This window comes from Staurois parvus, unplaced genomic scaffold, assembly GCF_062004578.1.
Source record: "Staurois parvus isolate SC_StPar_1 unplaced genomic scaffold, SC_StPar_1.0 ptg001288l, whole genome shotgun sequence".
In the NCBI taxonomy this organism is placed as follows: Eukaryota; Metazoa; Chordata; class Amphibia; order Anura; family Ranidae; genus Staurois; species Staurois parvus.
In genome coordinates, this window is record NW_028319084.1 from 560,531 (window position 1) to 580,613 (window position 20,083).

Genomic DNA, 20,083 nt, shown 5'->3' on the forward strand with positions numbered 1-20,083 from the left:
TATATATTTCCGATTCTGTATGTACTGTTCCATTTTCTCTATTATCTTGATAATAAAAGTTGTTTGGATGTATTTTCTTTCTGGGAAAATCCAAAAAAGATTGCAGAGAATGTTCCTCCCAGCCCCTGCCCATCTCCCTAATACTGTCCTGATGCAGTGTCAATGAGTTACCTGATGACGGTTGGGTAGAGTTCGGCGGTAAAGAGGAACGCGGTGGTAAACGCAGCTTCTGAGAACCCTTTTCCCAGGGTGGCCACCAGGGTTTGCCAATTACCTGAATCAAAGGGGAAAAAAAGCCAATATGTGCCGAAATGAATTACGTAGGATGGCAAAAGCAGAAACAATATAACGGCTAACTGGTTGCAAACAAAACACTGGAGCAAGGTGTATCAGCAGAAGAGGGACTAAATACCCTCCAACAGCCAGCATCAGGTAGAGACTGATTCCTGGGATCTGCTGGCTGCTGGGTGACACCTGCTTGTGGTCATGGAACTATAACCTTGGGAAGCACAGTGCCACCAGCAGGTGATCTAGGTCCTGACAGAGGGAGATTTAACAACGCCCATCAGTGCTAGCAAAGGGGTAGTTTCTGGTAAATGAAGCTTCTGAGAACCCTTTTCCCAGGATGGCCACCAGGGTTCGCCAATCTCCTGAATCAAAGGGGGAAAAAAAGCCAATATGTACCTAAATGAATTACATAGAATGGCAAAACATATTTAATTTTGGATAGCATGGAGATGGATTAGAACGTCTGCCAGGTTTTGATTGCTGTCTGTGCCCATGTTAGGGAGATTCCCTCTCTCTATTTGTCCTTTTTTTAACATAATTGAAAGTGAAAGTAGAAGAAACCCCCAAATTTTGGGTTGTTCCCAGAACAGGAATAGAGGGGAAATATTCCAATGGGGACAACCAGGGATTCCCTCATTTTACAGGGAATTCCTCTCACATCCTATTGTGGCTAAGGGACAGAACCTGAAAGGAACTCTCCTCAATGGGACACAGATAGCAAAAAAAAATAAAACTGACGGGGGTTATAGCTTTCTCTTACTCTATTAAAATTTGTTTTAAAAAAGTGTTGCCTTTAGTTCTACTTTAACCACTTGCCGTCCGCCTGCTGTTTATAAACGGCAGGACGGTGGCACTCCAGGGGTGGCTTGCCGTTCATAAACAGCACCCGCCATTTCTAGCTGTGCGCGCTCCCTGGGAGCACGAAGCACCGCGATCTGGTGCCCGCTGTGTCCTCTGGACACAGTGGAACACCGATCGTTAGACGGGACCTCTGTGTGAGGTCCCGATCACGTGATCACTGATTGGCCAATCAGTGATCACATGCAAAGTAGTAAGGAAGATATGACTTGTGACATCATTGCTTACTACGTGTGAAATCTGTGAATGATCACAGAGGTCACATGGTACAAGGCTAGTCACAACACCCTTGTACCATGTGACAAGCTGTGACCAATCACAGCTCACTCAGTAGTTCTCAATGGCTGCAAAAATGCAGACAGAGAGAAAGAGAAATGATTGCTTTTACATCCTATATGGGTGTAAACGCAATCACTGTAAAAAAAAAAAAAATCTTCATCACCCCCCACAAGTAGTACAGTGTCACCATGGTGACAGTATGTAAAAAAAAAAAAAAACATAAATAATAATATAAAATAAGTAAAATAAAAATGGAAAAGAAATGTTTAAAAATTATAATTTTTGGTTATAAACTAATTTGGCTTTTTTTTTTTTTTTTACTAAAAAGATAACAGAATACATTTTGGCCAGGATTTATGATGAAAAATTATTTGCAAAATTTTATAAGAAAAATTTCAAAAATTTTGGACTTTCATTTACATAGCAAAAAAAAAAAATCCCAGTGGTGAATAAATACCACCAAAATAAAGCTTTATCTGTCTCAAAAAAATGGTACAAAATGCATATGTGTACAGTGTTGCATGACCGCACAATTGTCATTCAAAGTGTGATAGCGCTGAAAGCTGAAAATTGCCCTGGACAGGAAGGGGGGGAAGTATCTGGACTGGAAGGGGGTGAAAGTGTCTGGACTGGAAGGGGGTGAAAGTGTCCGGACTGGAAGTGGTTAAGGTACCTACTGAACCTACTGTAAAATGAAATTCCACTGCAAGGTGGCACATGCAATCATGATGGTGCATGTTACATGTGACTCGAATGATGTTGCCTGATGGGGTGGAGCACTGAAGTTACAAGGCAAGGTGCAGCAAATGATTATAATTAGATAACATGGCAGGCTGGTTACCTGGCAGGGTGGAGCAGATTATTATAATTGATTGCATGGCAGGGTGGAGCCCAGAGTTATAATAAGTTGTACAGTATATGGTAGTGTTACACACAGTTGTAATGAGATTACATTCCAGGGCGGAGAACACAAACAGTGCAGTTACCTATAGGGATGAGGCAGGTGAGGGCGATACAAGCAGCGGTGATGATCAGCGATCCTCCTTGGCACATCTTACGTCCAATTCGATCCAGCAGCAGATAAAGGCCAAGTTTGGCCGGAAGCTCAATTGCCCCAAATATGAAATGTGTGAGGAACGGACTCTGCCCGAATCCAGTGACATGGAAACTGATCCCGTAATAGCTGAACGCCACACCGAACCTGCCGAGACACCCCTGGGAACTGAGTGGGGGGGACACTGACTGAGCAGGACACCAACTAGGTGGACACTGGTGGAGGAGAACAGTGACTGAGGAAGACACCAACTAGGTGGACACTAGTGGAGGAGAACAATGACTGAAGAAGACACCAACTAGGTGGACACTGGTGGAGGAGAACACTGACTGAGTAGGACACCAACTAGGTGGACACTAGTGGAGGAGAATATTGACTGAAGAAGACACCAACTAGGTGGACACTGGTGGAGGAGAACACTGACTGGGAGGACACCAACTAGGTGGACACTGGTGGAGGAGAACACTGACTGAGTAGGACACCAACTAGGTGGACACTGGTGAAGGAGAACACTGACTGAGTAGGACACCAACTAGGTGGACACTGGTGGAGGAGAACACTGACTGAGTAGGACACCAACTAGGTGGACACTGGTGAAGGAGAACACTGACTGAGTAGGACACCAACTAGGTGGACACTGGTGAAGGAGAACACTGACTGAGTAGGACACCAACTAGGTGGACACTGGTGGAGGAGAACACTGACTGAGTAGGACACCAACTAGGTGGACACTGGTGGAGGAGAACACTGACTGAGTAGGACACCAACTAGGTGGACACTGGTGGAGGAGAACACTGACTGAGTAGGACACCAACTAGGTGGACACTGGTGGAGGAGAACACTGACTGAGTAGGACACCAACTAGGTGGACACTGGTGGAGGAGAACACTGACTGAGTAGGACACCAACTAGGTGGACACTGGTGGAGGAGAACACTGACTGAGTAGGACACCAACTAGGTGGACACTGGTGAAGGAGAACACTGACTGAGTAGGACACCAACTAGGTGGACACTGGTGAAGGAGAACACTGACTGAGTAGGACACCAACTAGGTGGACACTGGTGGAGGAGAACACTGACTGAGTAGGACACCAACTAGGTGGACACTGGTGAAGGAGAACACTGACTGAGTAGGACACCAACTAGGTGGACACTGGTGGAGGAGAACACTGACTGAGTAGGACACCAACTAGGTGGACACTGGTGGAGGAGAACACTGAGTAGGACACCAACTAGGTGGACACTGGTGGAGGAGAACACTGACTGAGTAGGACACCAACTAGGTGGACACTGGTGAAGGAGAACACTGACTGAGTAGGACACCAACTAGGTGGACACTGGTAAAGGAGAACACTGACTGAGTAGGACACCAACTAGGTGGACACTGGTGGAGGAGAACACTGACTGGGAGGACACCAACTAGGTGGACACTGGTGGAGGAGAACACTGACTGAGTAGGACACCAACTAGGTGGACACTGGTGGAGGAGAACACTGACTGAGTAGGACACCAACTAGGTGGACACTGGTGGAGGAGAACACTGACTGAGTAGGACACCAACTAGGTGGACACTGGTGAAGGAGAACACTGACTGAGTAGGACACCAACTAGGTGGACACTGGTGGAGGAGAACACTGACTTAGTAGGACACCAACTAGGTGGACACTGGTGAAGGAGAACACTGACTGAGTAGGACACCAACTAGGTGGACACTGGTGGAGGAGAACACTGACTGAGTAGGACACCAACTAGGTGGACACTGGTGGAGGAGAACACTGACTGAGTAGGACACCAACTAGGTGGACACTGGTGGAGGAGAACACTGACTGAGTAGGACACCAACTAGGTGGACACTGGTGGAGGAGAACACTGACTGAGTAGGACACCAACTAGGTGGACACTGGTGAAGGAGAACACTGACTAAGTAGGACACCAACTAGGTGGACACTGGTGGAGGAGAACACTGACTGGGAGGACACCAACTAGGTGGACACTGGTGGAGGAGAACACTGACTGAGTAGGACACCAACTAGGTGGACACTGGTGGAGGAGAACACTGACTGAGTAGGACACCAACTAGGTGGACACTGGTGGAGGAGAACACTGACTGAGTAGGACACCAACTAGGTGGACACTGGTGGAGGAGAACACTGACTGAGTAGGACACCAACTAGGTGGACACTGGTGAAGGAGAACACTGACTGAGTAGGACACCAACTAGGTGGACACTGGTGGAGGAGAACACTGACTGGGAGGACACCAACTAGGTGGACACTGGTGGAGGAGAACACTGACTGAGTAGGACACCAACTAGGTGGACACTGGTGGAGGAGAACACTGACTGAGTAGGACACCAACTAGGTGGACACTGGTGAAGGAGAACACTGACTGAGTAGGACACCAACTAGGTGGACACTGGTGGAGGAGAACACTGACTGAGTAGGACACCAACTAGGTGGACACTGGTGGAGGAGAACACTGAGTAGGACACCAACTAGGTGGACACTGGTGGAGGAGAACACTGAGTAGGACACCAACTAGGTGGACACTGGTGGAGGAGAACACTGACTGAGTAGGACACCAACTAGGTGGACACTGGTGGAGGAGAACACTGAGTAGGACACCAACTAGGTGGACACTGGTGGAGGAGAACACTGACTGAGTAGGACACCAACTAGGTGGACACTGGTGAAGGAGAACACTGACTGAGTAGGACACCAACTAGGTGGACACTGGTAAAGGAGAACACTGACTGAGTAGGACACCAACTAGGTGGACACTGGTGAAGGAGAACACTGACTGAGTAGGACACCAACTAGGTGGACACTGGTGGAGGAGAACACTGACTGAGTAGGACACCAACTAGGTGGACACTGGTGAAGGAGAACACTGACTGAGTAGGACACCAACTAGGTGGACACTGGTGGATGAGAACACTGACTGAGAGGACACCAACTGAGGGACACTGACTGGGAGGGACACTAACAAGAGGGGACACACACTGGTAGACACCAACTGGGGCAAGACTAACTAGGAGGACACTAAGTAGAGGACACCAACAGGGGCAACACTAACTAACAATTAGGAAGTATAAAACCTAACTAGAGTGAATATATATATAAAGTGCAGCGCTAAGTAAACAAAGTGCAGTAATAATCAGAAAAATGCTTATAAATTAATGTCCATGTAAATTAAATAATTGAATAAATCCACAAGAATAATGTTCATTGAGTGTCCATACAGACAGGAAGTTCCATGTAGGAGGAAGCAGAGAGGAGACGTTGCTGGAAGTGGCAGCAGAGGAGAATCTGGACAAGGAGGATGCGGTTCACTAATTGATTGTTATAATGACGTCCTTGCCGGGCGATATTGGTGTCTGTGCTGCTGTAGTGGCAGCAACTAACTCTGGGAGTTTGCAATTCACTGGGGGGATGGTGGTGGTTATTCACTATTGAATGATACCGTCTACAATCAAGCACACTCCTTTAGGGCGGTGGATCGACACTCATTGAACATTATTCCTGTGGCTTTATTCAGTTATTTAATTTACATGGACATTTATTTATAAGCATTTTTCTGATTATTACTGCACTTTGTTTATTTAGTGCTGCACTTTATATATATTCATTTACGTTGGGTTTTATACTTCCTAATCGTGTCAGCTGCTTTACTTTTGGCAGTCAGCATGGATATATTCTTGTTTTCATATTATTTGACTAACTAGAGTGACACTGACTGGGAGGGACATTAACTAGGAGGTTACCAATTGGGGGGACACTTAGTAGGGGGGCACTGATGGAAGGACAAAGACTGGGGGGGGGCACTGACTGGGAGGATACCAATGGGGGGGACTGACTGGTGGGGACACTGACTTGTGGGGCACTAACTGAGAAGATACTGTTTAGTAAGACACCAACTGGGGGAGAAGCAGTTACGGTGGAGGCAGCAAGGCCAGTGAGTTATCAGATGGGAAAGGTCCGATGAGCAATCACCATAAAACCTAACTCCACTAACCATCACAATCTCATGTCTGTGGTTTGTGGCAGATGACCCCCCAGCACAAAGCTCTTTATGGGACATTTTTGCATGGGTCAACCAATCTGCCCTATCACTACTGCCCTTGTCCAGATAATCTGCCCCAACACTACAGCCCTTGTCCATATAATCTGCCCTAAGACTACTGCCCCACCCAGATAATCTTCCCCCAAACTACTTACTGCCCTTGTCCAGATAATCTGCCCCAACACTACTGCCCTTGTCCAGATAATCTGCCCCAACACTACTTCCCTTGTCCAGATAATCTGCCCCAACACTACTGCCCTTGTCCAGATAATCTGCCCCAACACTACTGCCCTTGTCCAGATAATCTGCCCCAACACTACTGCCCTTGTCCAGATAATCTGCCCCCAAACTACTGCCCTTGTCCAGATAATCTGCCCCAACACTACTGCCCTTGTCCAGATAATCTGCCCCAAAACTACTGCCCTTGTCCAAATAATCTGCCCCAACACTACTGCCCTTGTCCAGATAATCTGCCCCAACACTACTTCCCTTGTCCAGATAATCTGTCCCAACACTACTGCCCTTGTCCAGATAATCTGCCCCAACACTACTGCCCTTGTCCAGATAATCTGCCCCCAAACTACTGCCCTTGTCCAGATAATCTGCCCCAACACTACTGCCCTTGTCCAGATAATCTGCCCCAACACTACTGCCCTTGTCCAGATAATCTGCCCCAAAACTACTGCCCTTGTCCAAATAATCTGCCCCAACACTACTGCCCTTGTCTAGATATTCTGCCCCAACACTACTGCCCTTGTCCAGATAATCTGTCCCAACACTACTGCCCTTGTCCAGATAATCTGCCCCAACACTACTGCCCTTGTCCAGATAATCTGTCCCAACACTACTGCCCTTGTCCAGATAATCTGCCCCAATACTACTGCCCTTGTCCATATAATCTGCCCCAACACTACTGCCCTTGTCCAAATAATCTGCCCCAACTCTATTTCTCCTGCCAAGATAATCTGCCCCACCTCTATTGCTCCTGCCACGATAATCTGCCCCAACACTACTGCCCCTGCCAAGATCATCTGCCCCAACACTACTGGCCTTCCCCTTATATTATCTTCCTCCTTCATCACTGCTGCCCACACTCAGATAATCTCCCCCAATTTCTACTGCCCCTGCCCCCAGATATTCTGCTCCATCACTTTTGCCCCCCTAAATAATATGACATTACTACTGACCCTACCCCTACCAGATAATCTGCTTTACCACTACGCCCCACCCCCAGATAATTTGCCCCATCACTACTGCCCCCTCTCATACACACATCTTCCTAGATAAGTGGCAGCATTTACCACCAACAGCTACAGTACATAATTTTAGAAACTGCCTAAACAACCCATTCAATTTATATCCTCACTGTGGGACTGGGGGTGTGGGGGAGGTATGCAGGGTAACAATGATAGAAAGCCACGCTGGAAGAGGCGTCACGGCACATACCACATGATCCCCAGACACAGCGTGTTCTTCCGCAACTGCTCTGTCCTCACCAGATCCCAGAAAGTGTATTTCTGACTCTCCGTCACCATCACCGTCTTTTGAAGGACCTGGAGGGACAACAAGTCACTGTTGATAGGGCTGACATTTGTGTCCCCTTGCTAGATGGGGTCCTGGGGAAAGGAATTCAAGGGGCACAAGTTATATTGAGCTCTCACACAGTAACAGTAAGTAGTGCCCTAAGATCTGATTTCATGCAGCCTGTTTATTCTGGCTCTGCTTCTCTTTGGGAGCACTCTGGCAATCTACTGGATTGATTGAGTGCTCCCAAGGACAGGCAAACACAGAATGAGCAAAAAGTAAAAAAAAAATCCCTGTTTCTGTCAGTGCTGCTTTATTCTACTCTTTCACTTCTGGTGTTCTGTAGACTGTTATGGTCAGATAACCCCTAATAGGACATTAAAATAATATGGAATATGGGATGTAGTGATGGAGTTTGGGGTTAGATCATGGATGAGGGCTATGGAAATGATCAGAAAATGTGGTGTTTCATCTCTAATGAAGGATTGTAGACCTGTGTGGTGTATATCGCCTTAAGAGTTCCTTCCTTCAGAACAGGGGTCACCAAACTATCTAAGCAAAGGGTCAGTTTACTGTCCTTCAGGCTTTATGGGGGCTGGACCGTGCCCAGTGGGTGTAGAAAATGCCCCTGCATCAGTGCCCCATCATTGGTTTTAATGGGAGGAATAGTGCCTCATTGTTGATATTAATTATTATTATTATTCAGTATTTATAAAGCGCCAATAGTTCGCTAAGCGCTGTACATTACAAAGGGGGACAAGAACATGTGACAGAACAATAACAATACAATGCAAAACATGAGGGGATTGAGGGCCCTGCTCCTTGGAGCTTACAATCTAGAAGGGAGGTGATGGTGGCACAGGAGGAGATAGCTGTGGGGGATGGAGTGGTAGGAAGAGTGGAGGAGGTCGGCAAGTTAGCAGGGGCTGGGGTAGGCTTCCCTGAAGAGATGGGTTTTCAGGGTGCGCCTAAAGGAGAGGAGAGTAGGTGATAATCTGATGGGTTGGGGCAGGGAGTTCCAGAGGATGGGTGACACCCTGGAGAAGTCCTGGAGGCGGGCATGGGAGGAGGAGACCAGGGAACTAGAGAGAAGGAGGTCTTGTGAGGAGCGGAGTGTGCGTGCTGGGTGGTACTTGGATATTAGGTCAGTGATGTAGTTCGGGGCAGTATGGTGGACGGCTTTGTACGTCAGTGTTAGGATTTTGAATTTGATCCGTTGCGCAATCTAAAGCCAGTGGAGGGATTGGCAGAGGGGGGTGGCGGAAACGGAGCGGTTGGAAAGGTGAATGAGTCTGGCAGCCGTATTCAGGAAGAATAGTGCCCCATTGATGGTTCAGTAGGGAGAACGGTGCACCATCATTGATGTCATTTGATGGAATAGTGCCCAAGGGCCAGATAAAGGCAATCAAAGGGCCACATCTGGCCCCCGGGGTGATGTTTGGAGACCACTGATTCGGAGTATTAGGCATTGTTAGTAAGGGAGCAGGTAATGGTGAGAGCCCTTTCCCCATTATCAGCCTGTGTCGAGGGTTTACCTCTGGAGAGATGTTTGTCTTGAAGTTTGGTCTTCCGTTCATCTCTGCACATTGGGACAGGTATCTGTGAGCTCCGATAGCATCTTGTTTGGTCAGAAGCCAGCGTGCAGATTCTGGGACCCACCTACGAAGAGAACGATTATTCGTTATATTTCTGCCCAATCTCTTCCAATAGCGGCCCTTTTTCCCTCTCGCATTATGTATCAGTTTGGGTTCACACTACACCAAAAACCTCCCCCCCTTGTAATTCCCACTAGACACGTGCGACTTGTTTTGTTATGAATCAAAATTCAGACAAAACCTCCCTTATTTGGAGATTCAGACGTATTCGTAATGAATTTCAATGAATCTGAAAAAAATTATATCTAAACAAATGATATGAATTGAAATTCAAAAATTAATTTGAATTCGAAAAGGAAACCCTGAAAAAAAATACAGTAAGGGAAAAAAGGCAAAAGAGATGATGATTCCTACTTAGGCTGCTTTATAGAATATATTATAATAAAAAAATAAAAGAATAGAAAAGAACAGAACAGAATAAAAGAGAATAATAGAATATAAAAGAATAGAACAAAATAAAACTGAATAGAATAGAAAAATAGAACAGAATAAAATATAAAAGAATAGAATAAAAAATAAATAGAATAAAACAGAATAGCATAGAATATAAAAGAATACAATGGAAAATAGAAGAGAATAGAAAAAATAGAACAGAATAAAATAAAAAAGACGAACGAATCTGAAACAAAATACATGTTTCTGTCGTGCAGATCTCTAATTCCCAGCTGTCTGTGCTGAGTCTGTCCAGAGCTGGGAAGAGTTAGGATTTCATTGCTGTCATGTGGGCAGATAGTTGACCTGCACAAAAGCACCACATACTCACCACCACGTTGCGATACCAATCAGGCAGGGGGCAGAGGTGGTCAATAACAGCCATCGCCAATCTCTTATCAGATAGGCCAGGAGCGCCAGGATCATGTAACCCACTGTCCACGAGAGAGTACTGATGGTGCCACAGAACGTACGATGAGCCACATCCGTCCACTCCAACACTGAGCAGAAGGAAATCAGAATACAATCTATTCAATAATGTCCACAGATTAGGAAGAGCCCAAGAAGGAACAGCTAAGGAGGCCACAGAACAAAGCTAACTTCAAGGTCTCTGCTTACCACATTAGGCCTGTATAGAGGAAATGTCTTCAAGCCTAGATAATATAAAGAGAGAGGAGTACTCCCTGTCTGTATTACATAATACTCCATGGTCCTCTTCTCCTTCTACTATGGCTACTTCTTTATAGCCCCTTCTTTTATCTCTCATATGGTCCTCTTACCCCAGTTCAATTCTCCTCCTGTCATCTGCCCCCCTTAATATCCCAGCTCCTCTTCAACCATTCCTCCTTGGGTAATTTCCACCAATCTCCTCCTTTATGTTCTCCAGTCCATCTCTCCATTCCTGTTCTCTCACTCCATCTCTGTTCTGATATTCTGCTCCTTGTGCCACACTTCCCATGCTATCTGATCCATCCCTTGGTGCTCCTGCTCCCTACCCATCTATAGTCACTGCTGTCCACCTTCACCTAACATATGAATGTGCCCTATGCTTCCACCTGGACTGTTCATACTTGTGACTCCTATCTTTGTACATTTATATCAGAGATCCAAACAGTTCCTTTCTGGAATCCACTGATGGAAATGGTGGAGTCAGAGTCCTGAGTGAAATGTCATCTGACATTTAAGTCCATTTTGTGCTATGCTCCACCCCTTTATTCATAGGATCCCCCTTAATTCAGTGTGTTGGCTGGTGCAGAATGTGAACCTTGGAGTAGTCTGTCATTGCTGCCAATGGAAGGGAGGAGCTTATACATGACTCTTTGCACCCTGCTGCCCAAAACAACCCCTCACACAAACACCCAGGAAATCTGAAAGCATGGGATCCCTTACTATATATTAATGGGCATTTCACATCTAAGTGATTTCTAGTTTTCATAAATTTTGAAATAGCAAATTACTGTTTAAATATGTAGCACCCTCCTGGACAAGTGCTAGGTTAGGTAAAGTTAGTTCTTGGGTGTGACACAAGTGACTTTTGGGGGTGGGGGGACCTCTGTATCATCTTCCCAAATTCTTATGTTTAAGTGACCCTGTGCCTGTTAGGGTGCAGGGTGTGTATGTGAATGTCTATTGTGTATTGGTGTGTTGTCCTTTGTTCTCGGCCACATGGCTGTCTATTGTCCTTTTGCCATGTGCTGCCCCATTGTTCTGAGTCTTGGTTGGATGGGGAGGGGTGATGTGTTTCCTGTAGCCCTCCCCACTGATGGGGTGGGCTGATGATGTGTTTCCTGTAGCCCTCCCCACTGATGGGGTGGGCTGATGATGTGTTTCCTGTTCCTGGTTGTGTTTCCTCGCCCTGTGTATATAACTTGTTATGTGTGTAAAATAAAGTAGTTGACTTCCTGTTTTAAGAAGAGTCGGGTGCTGTCTATTTCCTGAGGGATTTCAAGGGTGTGGTCCGTGGATGGTGTTCGGACAAGGAAGCTGCGGTATAACGGAATATACCCAAGTGTGGTCTGGGGTCCGGTTCCGTTACATTGGGTCACTGTAATCACTTGAGTTGCAAGTGATTATTTTGGTCTGTTCTGTGTCTCACTAGCTGCAGAGTTGACTGCTTACCCTTGTCTGTCTGGAGGGTTCTGGAAGACAGTGGACTAGGAGAACCCAATGAAGACAATGAACCAAAAGCGATTTCTCCTGCGCTCCGGGACCCAGGCCGGTGGTGAGTAGATGGAATCAAAACTGCAGAAAAGCAACCACCGGAATATACAAAGTCGTGCAGCTCCAAAACAAGGCTGGGGAAGCCCGAAGAAACTGTGAAGTGAAACAACAAGCTCTGAGGAAGAAGGCATGACCTTCGAAACGCGTCAGCTGTACTGAGTGCCTACCCCCATGATGGGATTCGTGCTGGCCTCTTGCCTTTGAAGTCCCTTGGTGGACTTACATGCCTGTTTTTATTCGCTGTTTGTGAGTACCATTCTTTTATGAAATAAATTTTGGTTACTGAGGTAATGCACAAGGTTGGTGCGCTTCTTGTTGTTTCACTTCACTGGGAGTATGAAGAGCCATGGACTTTGAACAGAAGGGCTCTTGTCCTAGAGGAGGAGATCCCAACCTGGAGGGCTGCTTCCCTTCTGTGCAGTTCTGCAATACTTCTATTGCTCATCGAGGTCCCTGCTATGCTAGCTGGGGAGGGGCTATACTGCTGAAATTAGTTGGAGCTGACAGAGGACGTCTTGTACAGGATCTGGTGTGAAGAATTCACAGGAGAGGTGTCTGGAAGATATTGGAAGGAGGCATCCAATTATCCAAGGACATTAGTGAGTTCAGACCAGTGTAAGAGATCCCGCTGTGTGCTGCTACTATCCATCTTGCGTTAGAGTCAGCATTGCTTAAAGGGGACATTGTTCATGGTGTCCTAGTATAGCTCAAATATTTGTTGCTGCTTGGACTGTGCTCAGATTCGTCAGGAGGAAGATTAGGGTCCTTCGGTTACTTCTTAATATTGCTAGAGTATTCCACAGTTACCCTTTACCCATCCAAGTTCACATTCTGCAATAAAACATCGAAAAAGCATACCCCTAGACTGATTACAGAGTCAAAAGAGTGACTGTGTTCTTGGCTGCTGGTACATCTACTGGGAAAGAACCTTAAGACCAAATCAACGGGCCCTTTAGGGGGTGAGCACTACAAATACAAGATTCTTGACAATTAAAATTGAAAATTAAAATCTGATAATTAAAGAATTACTAAAATGTTGTACCGATGTCAGATTAACTAGTACATTGTAATCTGGAGATCCAGGGTTAATTTTTATCCATTGTATTTGCTGCCTGAAAAACTCTGTCGCAGTAGTGTCTCTTTCTCATACTGTATATCTAGTCTTCCATTTAAATCCAATTCCCAGCAGGAGAAACAGCAAATGGAAATCCAGATTAGTCACCACATCAATGATTCACATGTACTAAAACTGTGATGGAGCTATGGAATAGAGATCACACCTTCTAAGAGAGAATGGAGCTCATACCTAGAGTTAAAGAGACGAGAGTTAGTCCCATCAGCCCAATTCCAGTCAGCAATCTGCACAATGAGAACATAATATAGGATATAGAGAATGCCGACATGACCCCGAATATGGCGCTCACCAGGAACGACAAGAGCAAAATCTTCTTACGCCCAAACCTGTGAGAGGAAGAGTCACAGATCAATGGGTCAAAGTCACCATAGGTCCAGGCACAGACATTTGTCATCAGGCCAGACAAAGTCAGCCATAACAGTTTAGAGACAAGGTCCTTTGGCATCCTAGGTAAAAAGGACATAGTACACCCCACCCCATCTCCCCTTTTCCAGATTTCTGTATACAATAAAAAAATTAAAAGCGCCCCAGACCTAGTCATCAGCATTGTGATTTACTATGATCTCCTATGACCCACCATGACCTGCTGTGACCTAACACTTGCCATGACTATGACTCACTTTGACCTGTCATGACTCACCTTGATGTTCATCTGCCATGACCTGATGGAACCTGCTATGACCTGTTATGATTCACCTTGACCCAGGGGTGGACTGACCATTCGAGCACTCGGGCACTGCCCGAGGGCCCAGGGTCAGTAGGGGGCCCCATGAAATGCCCCTGTTACCTTTTTATAGGCTTTTTGGGTGTGCTTTGAGTGTGGGCAAGGACACAGGGGCCCCATGGTCCCCTATTGCCCGGGGGCCCCATGAGTTGTCAGTCCGCCCCTGCCTTGACCCCATATATTCTGTTATGGTTCACATTGACCTGCTGAGACCTGGTGTTTCAACCTCTGTCCAGCCTGAAGCCCTTCTGAGAAATTTCAGTTCCCTACTCCTGACCAGCCCACTCTAACTTTTCTGGAGTTCAAAGCATACTAGAAACTTTCCTGCTGCACATTTAAACATACACAAATGGTTGAGGAACTTTCTTCCGGGATGCTATCATTTCTCTGACTATACCAGCAATGGGCAAACTACGGCCCACGGGCCGTATACGGCCCGGCGGACCTTTTAATCCGGCCCGCGGAGCGTGATACTGTCAGGATGGCTGTCAGGATGTGTGTAGGCGGGGCAGCGTGACGAACGTGAGGGGAGCTAGGCTCCTCTCACAGTCCGCCTTGAAGACCGGAACGGCGCGGGAACACGGCGAGAGGAACGCGCGGAGCAAAGGTAAGTAAATTGACACAGGGGGGACTTGGGGACTTAATATGAGGAATGAATTACTATATAAGGGATGAATTACTATGGGGGATGAATTACTATATGGGGGATGAATTACTATAGGGGATGAATTACTATATGGGGGATTAATTACTATGGGGGATGAATTACTATGGGGGATGAATTACTATGGGGGATGAATTACTATATGGGGGATGAATTACTATATGGGGGATGAATTACTATATGGGGGATGAATTACTATGGGGGATGAATTACTATGGGGGATGAATTACTATGGGGGATGAATTACTATATGGGGGATGAATTACTATGCTTACTATGGGGGAATATTACTATACTTACTATGGATGACACATACACATCATTCATCTACTCTTGGTCCGGCCCCCAGGTCCAATATATGAACCCATTGCGGCCCTCAAGTCAAAAAGTTTGCCCACCCCTGGACTATACTATTACCTTCTCACTGAAACTCATAGAGGATGCATGGTACTGGGCTTCTTCTGAGGACCACGCCAGACAGACACAAGAAGTGATCACCTGTACTGTCATCTCACCTGTCAGACAGGAATCCACAGGTGAGGGATCCAATAGTTAGACCGATGAAGAAGAATGTGGCGGCCGCTTGATTTAACCATTTCCTATCACACACCAGATCCCACTGCAAGAGAAAGACAACTATGTTATATCATCCACATGTAATTAGATGTCCCAGAGAGTTCCCTGAGGTTTGGTTGCTTTAGTTGCACTTTTGTGGAGATATTGTGTTTTATTGTGGAATCATTGTGTGCTAATTATGGCTGCCGTGCTGAACTAGTAAATTCTGGGAAGCAAGGGTTAACACTGTTGGACAGGTTTTCCTGAATTTCTCAGGAAGAGTACTGCCCCCTGATTGGGATCACTGAGTACCCTGAGGGTTGGACTGTTCAGGATGTAGTCGCCACTCTGTTGCTCTGCACCCCCTTGTGGGAGCCCACTTGGGGTTCCAAGGGGTATAGATTACAAGGACTCATAGCTATCACTTAAGGATAATCACTACCAAGTTATGGATTTACTGCCAAAAATGAACTCTTGCCTTTTCTAAGGACTCGTATGGATTTAATGTACTTTCTCGGCTGTTAAAGGTATGACTACCTCATGGGACAAAAGGGAACACCAGGGTCACACTAAAGGGCACTGAGGGAAAATTTGTACAGGGCTATGTGTTAAAGATTTCTATAAGAACTGTTAATTTGTTACTTTTACTTACTTCAGTATAATATCTTTTTTGTTCATCTAATCTGTCTTGTATGAAGTCATGCATGGCATTCCAAAGAACACGGCTTACAATAGAGAAAAAGAATAGTTAGAGAAGATACAGTACAAAGGTCTAAAAGCAGGGAAGCTGTCCTAAGGAAGCTATATCGCCATTGCTAATGACTTCCATACTTGTGCACAAAACAGAACTTCACTCTCTCCATCAACATGGACTATTTGTAATCCTTACGCTGCTAGCATTAGTAAATTGATAAGAAGGTATGTCATATTTACTTGTTTTAATTTTTTTTTACATTTCTTTAGTCATTTCCTGGTTTCCACACCTAGGCATATGATGTCATACATCCCGGCAGTCTTCAGAAGTGGAGGGAGGGCTCTCAGCTCAGCCTATGCCTGAGCTAAGAGCAGATGGATTCCAGGAAGTAAATGATACATGAATCATTTGCCCTTATTCAAGTAGGCCACTGCTAGAAATGCTAGGAGGTGTTTTTCAAGGTGATTTCTCAGCAAAATAAAGCATGGAGACATGGATGGATGGGGGAGTTGGCTTTGAATATTAAAAATGAATTAAATAGCTGTACAGTTCCACTTTAAGCAGCCAACCAGCCAGGAAGTGGGTGACATGGAAAGGGTGATGAAGACTCTGGTAGTGAAGGGATGTTATGCTTGCCCACTTCTCTAATGGCTGGTACCCCACATACTAGGACTGATCTTGTGGCACGGGGCATCTAGGGACTTAGCTTGGGAGTCACAAGTGAAGTAGTGAGGCTTCGGAAAGGAGAACAAGCATGGGTTGATTAGAAGTGTGCTGCCTGTATCTATTAGCAACATATGGATCGATGTCAATGAGAGTGAGGTGATGGGATTGCTGGGTTGGGGGAGAGCAGTACATACTCCATGGTACTTGCTCATAAATGCTGCACAACTAAAAAGAGAGAGTGTACTGTGAGGTGTAACAGGAGCAGGGGCGGACTGACAACTCATGGGGCCCCCGGGCAATAGGGGATCATGGGGCCCCTGTGTCCTTGCCCAAACTCAAAAAAGCCTATGAAAAAGATTCCAGAGGCATCTCATGGGGCCCCCTACTGACCCCGGGCCCTCGGGCAGTGCCCGAGTTTCCAAATGGTCAGTCCACCCCTGAACAGGAGTTATGTCTGCATTGAGTATAGAAGTTTGGCCATGGATTACAAAGAATTAACAGCGTTAACATATCTGAGGAGTCTCTCTTTTAATCTAGAGCACTGCCTTAACACCGATTTCATGTGACCACAGCCTCTGCCCACCACTGGGGGCACTAGCAAGATCTCGCCCTGGGTTCCCTATTGGGGCAAGTTTATCCCTGCACATACGTAGGCACATTCACAAACACTTGGCGGGGTGCCCAGAAAAGACTCAGATCATCAGATTTTTCTCATCAACAGACACTGAATGTGGCCCCCCGGGAAGGACCCCTTGTTAGACTCATCTATAGACGTGAGACAGGGCCCCCCAACAGACTCATTTCATCCACAGACATTGGAAAGAGGCCACAGGAAGATTCCCTCAGTAGACTCGCTGTATTGCAATTGGGAAGGGCCCCTCGTCAGACTCCTCTCATGCACAAACACCACCCAGCCTCCAGGAAGGGTCCCAATCAGACTCATCTCAGTCCCTGGACAGTCTTCAGGAAAGACCCTTGAATAGACTAAACCACAGACCCTGGACAGTACCCAGTAAGGACCCCTCATCATACTCCTTTCATCCACAAACACTAGACAGTCTCCAGGATGGACTCCTATTATCCGACCCATCTCAGCCACAGACATTGGATGGTCTCCAGGATGAGCCCTAATGGAAAATTCCTCAGACACTGCATATTACCCAAGAAGGATGCTTCATCAGACTCATTATTATCATCATAAAGCCTCCAGTCTGCTTCATGAGGCTGGGGTATATCTGCTGTATAAGGACTTGCTTGTATACAATGCATACAATGTCCCTTATAAAGGAGGATAAGACTATTCTGTCCTGTGTGTCCAGCTAAATTCTGTAGCCAGGTGATCTCCAAGATGTAGGTAGTTGAAGCCCAACTCCAAGCAAAGCTTTCCTTTTAGCGCTGTAGTCAGGAAGGTCTCTTCTCTATCCAATACTCCATATATCTGGGGCAGCAGAGTAGCTAAATGGTTAGCACCTCTGCCTAGCAGCACTAGGGTCATTGGCTCAAATCCCAATCATGACACCACCTGCCTGGAGTTTGCATGTTCTCCCTGTGCCTGCATGAGTTTCCTCTGGGCACTCTGGTTTCCTCCCAAACTCCAAAGACATGCTGGTTGGTAAATTGGCTCAAGTATGTGTATGTATGAATGTGAGTTAGGGATCTTATATCATACACTCCTTGAGGCTTAGGAACTGATGAGAATGTACAATATATATATATATATGTAAAGCACTGCATAAATTGAAGGTGCTACAGGGGTTGCAATTGCAACCCGGCCCCATGCTACATGTGTACACCTGGATAGGAGGAGCAATGTATAGGAACCAATCTCTCCATGTTCCTCCTGCAGTTTTGCCACTGGGCTCACAGGGAAGGTCCCCAGCCAGGAGTCAGAGAGCCCTTCATGGTTTCTTGCACCGGGGCCCTAAAGGTTCTAGTTACGCCACTGGGTGCTATATAAGTACCTGTAATGAATAAATTAATAATATCTGGAATTGAGCTTTTATTACAACTACAAACACATTAACCACAGCACAGATTTGACTTCCTGATTATCTCTCCCTCCACCAACAGCTCCCATTTTCCCAACTGTCTTTGTTCCAGTCCCCCTACCCTCATTCCCTGCCCCACTATTATCTCATTCTTCTCTTGTGAATTGTATATGGACATAATTGCACCATTCATTTAATGTTTGTTGGTTGGTTTTGGATATGACGACACATGGCATTTGAAAATTATACAACATACAGTATTTTACATGATCAAAAAAGTTTTTACCTGAGTGACCGTGGTGGAAGAGAAGGTGGACCGGTCATACTCCCAGCCCTGGTCACAGCTCTGCACATCAGATCCATTGATGGTCTCTTGGGATCTATTGAGGATCAGGTGAGACTGTGGCTGAGGATACATCTTACAGGAGCTGAAGGTTCCATCTTGGGCCTGGGGAATGTTGATGATCAGAAGGTCCTCTTGGCTCAGGTTCCCAGGGTTCCTCTGGGTAGAGATGGCACAGTGGTGGGGCGGTACTGCTGAGATGAAGATATGTAATAAGAAATGGAGTGGAAGAATGATACGGGGAAGGCAGAGGATCAGGAGAATGACTATCTGGAATTTTCCAAAAACACCAACTTCTGAGAGGACATCTTCAAACCTCATCCTGCAGATTTCAGGGGGGAAGTCAGAATGCCACCAATAGGAGTTTGTGGAAACATATGAAAGAAGTTGAGGCGTGACTATCAGAAGCAGATCATCCCAAAATAATTGAGTTTGTGTTCTTAGAAGCTCTCATCCACAATATTGTCTTTATTTAATGCACACTGGCAGCACTTAACTCATTTTCAGTAGTAAAAGGCTGGAGAGTATACATGGGTCATGGGACCTCCACTGTACAACACAGCACCACATTGTTCACTGTAGGGATGTGCAGCACTATAGCGCATAAAGGCTTCAATCTAAGCAACCATTTAGGCTGCATTTGACAGTGCAATGCCACATTGACCGTAGGGAAACTGCCAATCAAATCAACAATCCGATCATGGCAATATTTAAGATAGTTCAAATGGTTTTATTCATCCTTAAATGTTTTGAGTGAAATAAATGCTTAAAGGGATATTAAACTATCAGTTTTTTTTCCAGCAGCTAATTTAAAGTTGACATCCAGGCTAAACCTAAGCAGTCTTAAAAATACTTCCCCCCTCCAACACCTATGCTAACTAAGTTACCTATTTTCAGCTTGCTCCAGTCTGGTCTTGTGACTCGAATCCTCTGTGTCAGTC

The 20,083-nt window shown here is 45.9% G+C and overlaps 1 protein-coding gene across 3 annotated transcripts in view; it reads right to left on the minus strand.

Moving 5' to 3' along the window:
• LOC149437435 (solute carrier family 22 member 7-like) overlaps positions 1-19,551 on the minus strand; it is a 34,806-nt gene extending 15,255 nt beyond the window's left edge. The window contains exons 1-8 of one of the 3 annotated variants that reach the window (XM_089660923.1): positions 19,086-19,551; positions 15,412-15,515; positions 13,680-13,834; positions 10,485-10,653; positions 9,602-9,725; positions 7,989-8,095; positions 2,412-2,626; positions 172-274 (exon numbers count right to left, since the gene is read on the minus strand). In XM_089660923.1, coding sequence (XP_089517049.1) covers positions 172-274; positions 2,412-2,626; positions 7,989-8,095; positions 9,602-9,725; positions 10,485-10,653; positions 13,680-13,834; positions 15,412-15,515; positions 19,086-19,463 — 1,355 coding nt within the window. In that variant the 5' untranslated portion in view covers positions 19,464-19,551. Of the gene's footprint in view, positions 1-171; positions 275-2,411; positions 2,627-7,988; positions 8,096-9,601; positions 9,726-10,484; positions 10,654-13,679; positions 13,835-15,411; positions 15,516-16,103; positions 16,173-19,085 lie in introns of those variants that run through there. The other 2 variants (XM_089660922.1, XM_089660924.1) reach the window with 2 other exon arrangements.
• Positions 19,552-20,083: the final 532 nt, after the last annotated feature.